At 42.9% G+C, this 12,790-nt stretch overlaps 1 protein-coding gene across 2 annotated transcripts in view; it reads left to right on the forward strand.

The window, feature by feature from the left end:
• EIF3A (eukaryotic translation initiation factor 3, subunit A) overlaps window positions 1-12,522 on the forward strand; it is a 41,422-nt gene extending 28,900 nt beyond the window's left edge. The window contains exons 17-22 of one of the 2 annotated variants that reach the window (XM_012001104.1): window positions 1,374-1,462; window positions 3,034-3,495; window positions 3,526-3,842; window positions 7,437-7,638; window positions 8,610-8,800; window positions 9,927-12,522. In XM_012001104.1, the coding sequence (XP_011856494.1) occupies window positions 1,374-1,462; window positions 3,034-3,495; window positions 3,526-3,842; window positions 7,437-7,638; window positions 8,610-8,800; window positions 9,927-10,156 (1,491 nt within the window). In that variant the 3' untranslated portion in view covers window positions 10,157-12,522. Of the gene's footprint in view, window positions 1-1,373; window positions 1,463-3,033; window positions 3,843-7,436; window positions 7,639-8,609; window positions 8,801-9,926 lie in introns of both variants that reach the window. The other variant, XM_012001103.1, reaches the window with a different exon arrangement.
• Window positions 12,523-12,790: the final 268 nt, after the last annotated feature.

Consider the following 12,790-nt stretch of genomic DNA (forward strand, 5'->3'; position numbering starts at 1 on the left):
ACAGAGCTTCACGCTCTGGTGCAGGCTGGAGTACAGTGGTGCGATGTTGGGTAACTGCAAGTTTTGCCTCCCGGGTTCAAGCAATTTTCCTGCCTTGCTTCCCAAGTAGCTGGGATTACAGGCGCCCGCCACCATGCCCAGCTAATTATTTTATATTTCTAGTAGAGATAGGGTTTCACCATGTTGGCCAGGCTGGTCTCGAACTCCTGGCCTCAAATGATCCACGCACCCCAGCCTCCTAAAGTGCTGGGATTATAGGCATGAGCTACCGCTCCTGGCCAGCTTTTAAATATTTATTTTAGTCTTCCCACCCTATCATCAGATCTCTTAAAATATCTTCCAGAGTTCTCACTTGTCTGATAATGGCTTTAGGTTACATTTGTATGACCAGCCACAATGTATCAGAGGATATTTATGATTAAAATTGTGCATGCATCGTCCCCTGCAAAGGCTGTACCAGATTTACTTTTCACAATTCTTAATGTCATCAAGGTACTTTTTTTTGTTTGTTTGTTCGTTTGTTTTGTGTTTTTTTTTGAGATGGAGTCTCTGTTGCCCAGGCTGGAGTGCAGTGGCGCGATTTTGGCTCACTGCAAGCTCCCCCTCTCGGGTTCATGCCATTCTCCTGCCTCAGCGTCCCAAGTAGCTGGGGCTACAGGCGCCTGCCACCACGCCCGGCTCATTTTTTATATTTTTTTAGTAGAGATGGGGTTTCACCATATTAGCCAGGATGGTCTCAATCTCCTGACCTTGTGATCCGCCCGCCTTGGCCTCCCAAAGTGCTGGGATTACAGGCGTGAGCCACTGCGCCTGGCCCATGCCCGGCTGATGTTTTGTATTTTTAGTAGAGTTAGGGTTTCACCCTGTTAGCCAGGATGGTCTTGATCTCCTTACCTCGTGATCCACCTGCCTCGGCCTCCCAAAGTGCTGGGATTACAGGTGTGAGCCCCTGCATCTGACCCATCAGAGTACTTTGAATAGAGAAGTACTTTTAATTTAACCACCCCCATTAGACATTAAATAAAATGTCTCCACCTTTCTTTGCTTAGTAGGCACTGTGATGTCCATTTCAGGGTATGGGGCTTTTTTCACATTCCTCAAAGGGGATTTCTAGTTGAAGGAAATCTGTAGAGGTGTGTGTTCCCAGGTTGCTTTCCAGCGGTGTTTGTAAGGTCACCCACAATATATGAGACTACTAGTTTCCCTGTAGCATCAGTCTGATCTCAGATTAAAAAATAAATAAAATTTTAAAACTTGCTTATTTAAGGGCTTCATATTGTTATAAGTACAAAAAATATTTGAATGGTAATACCAGTAGTTGTAATAGTAAATAGTTACCAATATAATGCCTCTTTTTCACTTTGTCAATGGAGGACTCTCGTTGGGGAGATAGAGATTCAGAAGGCACCTGGAGAAAAGGACCTGAAGCAGATTCTGAGTGGAGAAGAGGCCCGCCAGAGAAGTAAGTAGAGTTGAGGAAAATAATGCTGCTCCAGTTCCTCAGTTCCTGTTAATATCTTTTTTCTTTTCTTTTATTTTTGAAACGGAGTCTCGCTCTGTTGCCCAGGCTGGAGTGCAGTGGTGCAGTCTCGGCTCACTGCAAGCTCTGCCTCCCGGGTTCATGCCATTCTCCTGCCTCAGCCTCCCAAGTAGCTGGGACTACAGGTGCCTGCCACCACGCCCGGCTAATTCTTTGTATTTTTAGTAGAGACGGGGTTTCATCATGTTAGCCAGGATGGCCTCGATCTCCTGACCTCGTGATCCGCCTGCCTCGGCCTCCCAGGGTGCTGGGATTACAGGCATGGGCCACCTTGCCCCGCCTCTTGTTAATATTTTATTGGTGATTTTAAAATTTGGTTCATTTTGTAGAGGCAGGGAAAGGAGAGCCATGAAGAATTGTGTGCATGTCTGATTGTGTGTGGGTTTGGTTTTTGTTTTTTTGGGTCTGCTGCCCGGGCTGGGGTGCAGTGGCACGATCTCGGCTCCCTGCATCCTCTGCCTCCTGTGTTCAAGTGCCTCAGCCTCTCGAATAGCTGGGATTACAGGTGTGTGCCACCATACCTGGCTACTTTTTGTATTTTTTAGTAGAGATGGGGTTTTGCCATGTTGCCTAAGCTGGCTTTGACCTCGACCTCAAGTGATCTGCCTGTCTCAGCCTCCCAGATTGCTGGGATTACAGGCTTGAGCCACTGCACTTGGCTTGTTTCTTTGTTGTTGTTGTTGTTTTGAGATGGTGTCTCACTCTGGAGTGCATTGGCGCAATCTCGGCTCACTAAAGCCTCAACCTCCCTGGGCTTAGGTGATCGATCCTCCTGCCTCAGCCTCCTGAGTAGCTGGGACCACAGGTGTGCTCCACCATGCCTGGTTAATTTTGTTTGTTTCTTTGTTTTTGAGACAGAATCTTGCTCTGTCACCCAGGCTGGACTGCAGTAGCGGGATCTCGGCTCACTGCCTCTGCCTCCTGGGTTCAAGCAATTCTTGTGCCTCCCAAGTAGCTGGGATTACAGACATGCACCACCACGCCTGGCTAATTTTTGCATTTTTAGTAGACCCGAGGTTTCACCATGTTGGCTAGGCTGGTCTTGAACTCCTGACCTCAAGTAATCTGCCTGCCTCGGCCTCCCAAAGTGCTGGGATTATAGGCGTGAGCCACCACGGCTGGTCAATTTTTATTTTTTTATAGGGATGGGGTTTTGCCATGTTGCCCAGGCTAGTCTCATGCTCCCGGGCTCAAGCAATCCTCCCGCCTTGGCCTTCCAAAGTGCTGGGATTACAGGTGGGAGCGACTGCGCCAAGCCACTTGTCTTACAATTAAGTAGAGATGGGGTTTTGCCATGTTGGCCAGGCTGGTCTTGAACTCCTGACCTCAGGTGATCTGCCTGCCTCTGCCTCCCAAAGTCCTGGGATTAAAGGCCACTGCACCCGGCCCATACTGAAGTTTTAAAAAAGCACGTCAAAAAAAAAAAAAAAATCCCCAAAGGATCGTGTGCTTTTTTATTTTATGTATTTTTAATTGTTCTTGTTGCTGTGTAGGGAGTGGAGACGTGGAGAAGGGCGAGATGAGGACAGGTCTCATAGAAGAGATGAAGAGCGGCCCCGGCGTCTGGGGGATGATGAAGATAGAGAGTCCTCTCTTAGACCAGATGATGATCGGGTTCCCCGGCGTGGCATGGATGATGACAGAGGCCCTAGACGTGGTCCTGAGGAAGATCGGTTCTCTCGCCGTGGGGCAGACGATGACCGGCCTTCTTGGCGTAACACAGATGATGACAGGCCTCCCAGACGAATTGCTGATGAAGACAGGGGAAGCTGGCGTCACGCGGATGATGACAGACCACCTAGACGAGGACTGGATGAGGACAGAGGAAGCTGGCGAACAGCTGATGAGGACAGAGTACCAAGACGTGGGATGGATGACGACCGGGGGCCGAGGCGAGGCGGCGCTGATGATGAGCGATCATCCTGGCGTAATGCTGACGACGACCGGGGTCCCAGGCGAGGGCTGGATGACGACCGGGGTCCCAGGCGAGGGCTGGATGACGACCGGGGTCCCAGGCGAGGGCTGGATGACGACCGGGGTCCCAGGCGAGGGTTGGATGATGACCGGGGTCCCAGGCGAGGCATGGATGATGACCGGGGTCCCAGGCGAGGGCTGGATGATGATCGAGGACCTTGGAGAAATGCCGATGAAGATAGAATTCCCAGGCGTGGTGCAGAGGATGACAGGGGCCCTTGGAGAAACATGGATGATGATCGGCTTTCAAGACGTGCTGATGATGATCGCTTTCCCAGACGGGGTGATGACTCAAGACCTGGTCCTTGGAGACCATTAGTCAAGCCAGGTAAAAGTCTATTTCCTAGAATATGCTTAAGTGTTCACCTGTAAAAGTGAAGTTCTGATAGATAAATGTCAGGGCTATATTGTTATTTTCCAGATAAACTGGTCTTTTATCTTCAGTATCATTTGCAGTGATTTACCTGTCAAAAGTTTGTCTTCAGAATACTACCATCCAAAACATAAATAACCCAACCCCTCTTTCTTCTTTTGTGATGTGCTGTTTATTTTCCTTCTGCTTCGTTGACTGCTTCTTTCAAGGCTCTTCCTGTACTCATCCCGTCAGTATTGGTGTGTTTTTCAGGTTTTATTGGGAACTAGCCTCCTTTTAAAAATAAATAATTGAAACCAAAATGTACTTTATATATTTATTTCTGCCAAATGAGAGATATGCACGGAGGAACTCGTTTTACTTTACTTTTTTTGAGACAGGGTCTTGCTCTGTTGCACAGGTTGGTGTGCAGTGGTGCAATCATGGCTCATTGCAACCTTGACCTCCCTGACTCTAGGGAGCCTCCCGCCTCAGCCTTCTGAGTGGCTAGGACTACAGGCGCATGCCACCACACCCTGCTAACATTTTATTTTTTTGGAGGGACAGGGTTTTGCCATGTTGCCCAGGCTGGTCTCAAACTCCTGGACTCAATTATCCTTTTGCCTCTCCCTCGCAAAGTGAAGTGCTAGGATTACAGGTGTGAGGCACTGCGCCCAGCCTCGTTTTCTTTCTTAGTCCTGGGCCTGCTTGTTGTTTAACACTTTATTATTTGTGAGCAGTTGTATACATGTCTGTGACACACATCTATTACCATTTTCTTTCTTTCTTTCTTTCTTTTTTTTTTTTTTGAGATGTCTTCCAGACTGGACTGCAGTTGTGTGATCTCAGCTCACTGCAACCTCTGCCTCCTGGGTTCAAGCAATTCTCCTGCTTCAGCTTCCCAAGTAGCTGGGACTACAGACACGTGCCACCATACATGGCTAATTTTTTTTTTTTTTTTTTTTTTTTTTTTTTTGAGATGGAGTCTCACTCTGTCACCCAGGCTGGAGTGCAGTGGCGTGATCTCGGCTCACTGCAAGGTCCACCTCCCAGGTTCATGCTATTTTCCTGCCTCAGCCTCCTGAGTAGCTGGGATTACAGGCACCCGTCACCACGCCTGGCTAATTTTCTGTATTTTTAGTAGAGACGGGGTTTCACCTTGGTAGCCAGGTTGCTCTTGAACTCCTGACCTCAAGTGATCCACCCATCTTGGCCTCCCAGAGTGCTGGGATTACAGCGTGAGCCACTGCCCCGGCCAATTTTCTCTAGGTAATTTCTGCGTACTGCACACAGGTGACAGCTGCTTACTGCATATAGCGCATTTCCACTTGGTAGTCTTACTGAATGTCAAACACAGCCTATCCAAAACTGGACTCATCACCATCACATACAGAGGTTGTAGTGATCTGAGATCACGCCACTGCACTCCATCCTGGGAGACAGAGTGAGATGCCGCCTCAAAAAGAGAAAAACAAATGCTGTTTAGTGGCCCCAAGCACACGGTGGCTAAGGAGAAAATACATGTATTAGATAAGCTTTGTTCGTGAATGAGTTACAATGCTGTTGACCATGAATTCATGAACACCCATCCCTCTGATTCTCTTCAGGGGCATCACTGTCCATCTAACTGTCTGAGTCTGAGCTACGAATCTGGGAGTTGTTTTGTCTCTGTTTCATCTTTTGTGTTAAATGTTTATTTAGTTCAGTTCGGCCTTTTTAATGTTCCTGAAATCCACCCTCTTCTCCATTCCCATTGCTTGTACTTGGTCCTGGCTCAGCATCGTTTTCCTCACCCCCTAACTGGTTTTTGCTTCCTCTCTTACTCCCAGTTTTAATTTTGGGTGTGGGGGAAATAACTAGAGCAGTTGTTCTAAGTGCACATCTAAGTGAGCTGCTTCCTTGCTTTCCCCAGTTGTTTCTGTTGCCTACTTCATCTCTTTTAGTCTCACTTCATTCCACTGTTCAGCTGTTACCTTGTGTAAGCCATTTAATTTTTCTTTGCCTCATGTTAAATGGGGTAGCAGTGTAGCAGATTCTTACTGATTTGCTAATTATATTTTATAAAGTTGCCATGAATATTGAACTCCTGTTCCTAGGGGAAATACAAGGTTAGGTTCTTGTGAGCTTGTAGTCATGATATTTTTGTCAACTAGTCAATACATAAAATGTCTTTTATGTGTTTGTGTTTAAAGACCCCGTATTTCTGATATGTTGTTGACTCATTACCATTGAATTCATGGTCAGCAGCATTGTAACTCATTCATGAACAAAGCTTATCTAATACATGTATTTTCTCCTTAGCCACCTTGTGCTTGGGGCCACTAAACAGCATTTGTTTCTTCTTTTTTTGAGGCGGGGTCTCACTCTGTCTCCCAGGATGGAGTGCAGTGGTGTGATCTCAGATCACCGCAACCTCTGCCTCCTGGGCTCAAGAGCTCCTACCACATCAGCTTCCTGAGTAGCTGACTATAGGTGCACACCACCAAGCCCAGCTAATTTTTGTATTTTTTGTAGAGATGTGGTTTTGCCATGTTGCCCAGGCTGGTCTTGAACTCCTGGGCTCCAGGGATCCACCCTCCTCGGCCTCCCAAATTCCTGACATTACAGGCATGAGCCACCACGCCTGGCCACTAGACAGCATTTTAGCACTACGCTTGGAAGCCATTTTAAACAGTGAGGTCACCAACAAATTTGTATCTCCATGTAATCTATGTGAAATGTTCCTAGATTCATATATTCCATGGATAAGTGTGAGCCACTCTACAGGGTTAAAGGATTTATTCATGATTATTGACTAGATAATGGTGGGTGGTAAATGGTGGAGGATAGGAATGTAAAAGGAAAGATTCTTTTTTGAATATGAAGGCCTTGAAAATGTTGCAAGGTATCAATACCTTAAAATTGGGACTCAGAGAAAACTCTTGAAGTTTTCTGCTTAAATGAGTGATCTGTTTAACATCACAACAGATACTATACTGAAATCTGCGTGCAATAGGAAAAATTATGAAATTTTTAGTGATATTTTTGTTTTATGGAGCACTCAGGCCAGATCATTTAAGGTTTTTTTTTTTTTTTTTTTTTTTTCTTCCAGTCTCACTCTGTCACCCAGGCTGGAGTGCAGTGGCACTATCTTGGCTTACTGCGACCTCTGCCTCCCAGGTTCAAGCGATTCTCGTGTCTCAGCCTCCCAAGTCAAGTAGCTAGGAGTACAGGCGCACCACCACACCTGGCTAATTGTATTTGTAGTAGAGACAGGGTTATTAACATGTTGGCCAGGCTGGTCTCGAATTCCTGACCTTAAGTGATCTACCTGGCCTGGCCTCCCAAAGTGCTGGAATTACAGGTGTGAGCCCCACCGTGCCCGGCCCATTTTTAAGTTTCTTATGTAAGTTTAAAATACTGTTAATGATGTCTGTGCAGTGATATACATAGCTTTAGTGTTTTTTAAATCAGTATCTTAAAGTAGCATTTAGAATGATGATGAGTTAATGCCAATGTCTATTCATGATTGCCAATCTGTTTCTTCTTTTAAAAATATTTTAAAAATGTTTTGCTTTTTCAAAAAAATAGGTGGATGGAGAGAGAAAGAAAAAGCCAGAGAGGAGAGCTGGGGTCCACCTCGAGAATCAAGGCCATCAGAAGAACGTGAATGGGACAGAGAAAAAGAAAGGGACAGAGATAATCAAGATCGAGAGGAGAATGACAAGGAACCTGAGAGAGAAAGGGACAGAGAGAGAGATGTGGATCGAGAGGAGCGCTTCAGAAGACCTAGGTGTGATGTTCTAATTAAATTATTTGTAGAGGCCGGGCTCGGTGGCTCATGCCTATAATCACAGCACTTTGGAAGGCCAAGGTGGGCGGGTCACCTGAGTTCAGGAGTTCGAGAGCAGCCTGGCCAACATGGTGAAACCCTGTCTCTACTAAAAATACAAAAATTAGCTAGATTTGGTGGTGGTGCGCCTGTAATCTCAGGTACTCAGGAGGCCGAGGCTGGAGAATCATTTGAACCCAGGAGGCAGAGGTTGCAGTGAGCAGAGATCGTGCCATTGTACTCCAGCCTGGGCGACAAGAGCGAAATCCATCTCAAAAAAAAAAAAAAAAAAAAAAATTTTTTTTATAGATTATCTAATCAAACATTCCCTCTTAAAGTAAGAAATGGAGGCTCAAACTTCGTGGCTGTCTATAGGCTGTATGACTGTTGGGCAGTGGAACCAGTCCAGCTGTCTTTGTCAGTCCATTGCTTTTCCACCTGTGGTTTAGGGCAGTCAGTTTTTTTGCCCTTAAATTATCAAAAGCCCTTCGATTTTATTGGTAGTAGAAGTTCTAGCTTGCTCCCTCTGCCAAAGTGTCCTTGCACTGATAAATGTAGACCAGCAGTGTTCAATGCAGTTTTCTGCAAGGAAGAAAATGTCTGTGTCTGTGTTGGCCAGTATGGTAGTCAGCAGTCACAGTTGGCTGCCAAACACTTAGAATATATGTTTGGTGCTCCTAAGGAAATATCTCCATTTTACTTTAAATTTAAGTAACCACATATGGGTAGTGGCTACTGAGTGGGATGGCACAGATCTGAGTGTTCTCGTTTGTTCTCCACGCCCCAGGTATCAGGTAAGGTCAGGTTATGAGTTTAAACTGTCCTGTTACATTTGTAAAGTCTAAGCCCCAGCTTGGATTGGATGTACTTATAATTATCCCATTTGGTCTAACAGTAGTAAGAACCTGACTTGTCATTATAAATGGCTACAGGGATGAAGGTGGCTGGAGAAGAGGACCAGCTGAGGAATCTTCAAGCTGGAGAGACTCAAGTCGTCGGGATGATAGAGATAGGGATGACCGTCGCCGTGAGAGGGATGACCGGCGTGATCTAAGAGAAAGACGAGATCTAAGAGACGATAGGGACCGAAGAGGACCTCCGCTCAGATCAGAACGTGAAGAAGGTATAGATGTTACATACAACTGAAGTATTGGAGAACCGTCATTTCTTGGGGGGGATTTGGGTTATTTAATTATATCGTAAACTTGTATGAATGCCAACAATAAGAGAGCTGATGTTTATTCCATTTAGAATTCAGGATTTTCATACAGTTAATGGTCGTGTTGTGAAGTGCACTTATCTCTAAATTCAAAGTACAGTAGTAGACTAAATTGGATAGTAGGCAATATATATAAAGTTTACTTAATAAAAATGAAAAAAATTGTTATTTAAAAGCAACTTCTTGAGAAATTAAGCACAAAGTAGAAACATTTTCTCTGAAATTGTAACAGAAGTTTCTTTCTTAAAATATATGTATTTTTCATTTTTAAAATACTAATTTTTCTCTTGGTTTTTAAAAATTTATTTTCCGTATGTCTTGACATCCTGTTAGTGAGAGAATTTTTCTTTTTTTTTTCTTTTTTTTTTGAGACGGAGTCTTGCTCTGTCGCCCAGGCTGGAGTGCTCAGCTCACTGCAAGCTCCGCCTCCCGGGTCTACGCCATTCTCCTGCCTCAGCCTCCCGAGTAGCTGGGACTACAGGCGCCCGCCACCTCGCCCGGCTAGTTTTTTGTATTTTTTTGGTAGAGACGGGGTTTCACCGTGTTAGCCAGGATGGTCTCGATCTCCTGACCTCGTGATCCGCCCGTCTCGGCCTCCCAAAGTGCTGGGATTACAGGCTTGAGCCACCGCGCCCGGCCGAGAGAATTTTTCTATCATAGCCATAACTTTAAAAACTCCTGTATTTTATGTGGTTAATTTGCTGTTAAAATTCTTCAAGAGCCAAAAATCCTTTCAGTTATAACATTTTCATTCAGCCAGATTTTTGCTACCTTGTCTTACGGGTTTATACCAGCTGCACCCCTTCCCAGGCCAGGGTTTGCTGCCTGTTTTCAAATTTCGAGTTTTATCTGTACATCTGTATGTTAAAGATTGTGAGAAATTGTACGAGCTTTAATTATGATTTCTGTATTGTCAGTCTTTAGTACAGGAATTTTGAGTAATTTGAGGCATTTCTTCTGCTTGTTAATTTGTGCCAATAGAATATAGTACTAACTTAATTTTTTTTTTTTTAAAAATTAAACTTTCTAGTAAGTTCTTGGAGACGTGCTGATGACAGGAAAGATGACCGGGCAGAAGAGCGGGACCCTCCTCGTCGAGTTCCTCCCCCAGCTCTTTCAAGAGACCGAGAAAGAGACCGAGACCGAGAAAGAGAAGGTGAAAAAGAGAAGGCCTCATGGAGAGCTGAAAAAGATAGGGAGTCTCTTCGTCGTACTAAAAATGAGACTGATGAAGATGGATGGACCACAGTACGACGTTAAGTCTCAAGATAATGGATTTAAACTGGTGTCTTAAATAGGTTTGATCACATTCAAGGATTATTATACTTGTGCTTCAACCAATCTAAATTGGATTCTTTAATGTTGTTTCACCATAACACAAAAAGCATGAACTTGTATTAATCCTATATAATAGATTGATCATGCACCATATCCACAGGAGGTTGGAAAAACCATGCCATTTTCTGGAATTTAAGGGTGTTGCATTATTTCATCAATCATTTGTTGACAAAAAAGAAAAACTAAAAAATAAATTTAAAATGTGAACTTTCAGGTATTGAGTAACACCTTTATCTTGGTATAGAACTGATATATTTTTTTTTATTTTGAAATATCTGATATTAATTTGGAATGAAGTAAGGTTCTGTTAAAGAAAATATATTTGAAGACCCTTTAAAGCAGTGAATCTGAAACAATTTTCACACTTTTACGTGGTTATGTACCTATTTTAGGTATTTTGAGGTATTTACCATAAACTAAATTTAGAAAGTTTTTAGATTCACTTGAAGTAAACATTATAAACATTGGATACGGTGGGGTTTTCTTTAGATTTTACTTGAGAGAAGGTGGGTACAAAGCAATTTGCAGTTGTTGTAATGACAAGAAGAATACTGCGCAAGTGTGAATCCAAACAGTATAGCTTTTAAATTTTAAAGCATTTGGTAAACTATCGCTGAGTTTTTTTCTGTTGCCAATAGTAAACTGCTTTTCCATTAATGGAGAATTCATGCCTTTCAAGCATTTTAAATATGACAATATTTATAAATGTATGGTTTGGAGGAATCGTTTAAATTCTTTCCTAATTTTCTTTCTCTTCAAGATAGATTCTTTCAACAAGTAATTTGTAGTAATGACTGTGTTGACTTCAATTTTGGAGTGTAGTAGCTATGTTAAAGATTAACTATTTGGTCTCATTGAAGCCAACACAGAACTTGCTGCTGTGTTTTTTCTTCAGTGATAAATAAAATACTTACAGAATTTGTTTTAGTGTTGATTTGTGGTTATAGTATTTTGTTTATGGTAAGTTTGCATCTTCAGTTGAGTTTTTTTACTTGAATTTTTATCAGTGCCATTAAATGTCTGTGTTTAGTATCAATGAATATGAACCTAAATATAACAAAGAAAGCATATGTGGCTAGGATGTCTCCCCTAAAATGTCTTCCTTTGTTAATGCAGAAATTCCTTAGTTTCCTTGTAAAGCTGTCCTCTGAGTTTGTGTGTGCATGTGCGTGTTTGAAGTACCACCTTGGGTTTTCACCTGAAATTAGAAAAATCATAGTTAATTTGAGAAAATGTTACAAATTCATCATGGCTGTAGGCACTTCTTATTTCTGTTACTGAGTAGTGGTGAGAATTCCTATTGGTACAGCTGGAGGGCCAGAAGAGGGAGTATTGATGCTTTTTAACTTAACCAGATACAGCCTTTTTTGTTTGATGTTACCAATGACAGAAATCATTTTAAACACCTTTCTTAGTATCTGGTATTTCAAATATGTAGAAGTCTTTAAAGGTCTTTTGTGGGGAGGAGGACTTTTCTTTCATAACAAGAGAATTTCAGATCAGTGATTATCAGTGGGGCAGTAACCTGCTAAGAGTTTGCTTCCTGGAGAGTAGATCTGTATGTGTGACATCACAGGTAAGCCCCAACGATTTATTTAATCAGATTTGTTCAGATGAGTTACTGTTGGTCACATTAGGGTTAGGTTTTAAGGCTAGTCAGGAAACCCATTCTTTCTGCTCAGTTTCCCGTACTGTTCTCCCAAGTTCTTTGTCCTGGGAGCAGAACCCAAGTGCAAGAGGAGGGCAGAAGAGTCTGATGCTGTTACCTTGCGATCCTGCTCTTGGTTTCCACTGTCCAGGCTGTACAACTCTGTCTACTCCCACTAGTATTTACCAACAGGTGTTAAAGGAAAGCTGAACAAGCAGCCTACTCGCTGATCTGCTAGGTGGTCTTCCATGTTCCTGGTGGCTTCTGCAGTTTCATTGAGAGTAACATTGCTGTTAATACAGATAGATCCGATAGTAGAGACATCATCGGTCCAAAAAAGACTCTGCATCTCATTAGTTGTCCATAGTGGCTACCAGGAGGTGGTTGGCATCTATAATGTGTGGGACGTTTTTATGTCAAGAAATGCCTATTTTTTTTTTTAAACCAAAGACACTGACCATAGATTGATTTATAATTTTATAAGTCTAATTGAAATACATGGGGTACTGTGAAAGGACTGTTGCTTGAGTGGCTACGATTAGAAAATCAGGACTAACAAACTTTTCTTTGTCTGGAAGCATATATATTTGTGATAAAATTTTAATATGTATAATTTTGGTTTAATAAATCTATGACAAAAGTTGTTCTCATCAAAGCTAATAATTCTGCAACTTCCAAAAAGGACTTTGTAGGAAAATTAAAATACAAAGAAAAAAGCCACTAGAAATTTAAGTCTGTACAGAAAAGAACAGGTTAAGACAATCTGTACCTCTACAGTTGGAGAAGCCCTTTTGACTATTCCCTGTATTGTTTTGTGTACTTGGCCAAGTATGCAGCATGTTCTTATGAAGATAATTTTGTCATAATTACTTTGTATATTTCTTAAACTTTGAAAAATGGGGTTTCTC

This window comes from Mandrillus leucophaeus, unplaced genomic scaffold (genome assembly GCF_000951045.1).
Source record: "Mandrillus leucophaeus isolate KB7577 unplaced genomic scaffold, Mleu.le_1.0 Scaffold65, whole genome shotgun sequence".
NCBI classification, from domain to species: domain Eukaryota; kingdom Metazoa; phylum Chordata; class Mammalia; order Primates; family Cercopithecidae; genus Mandrillus; species Mandrillus leucophaeus.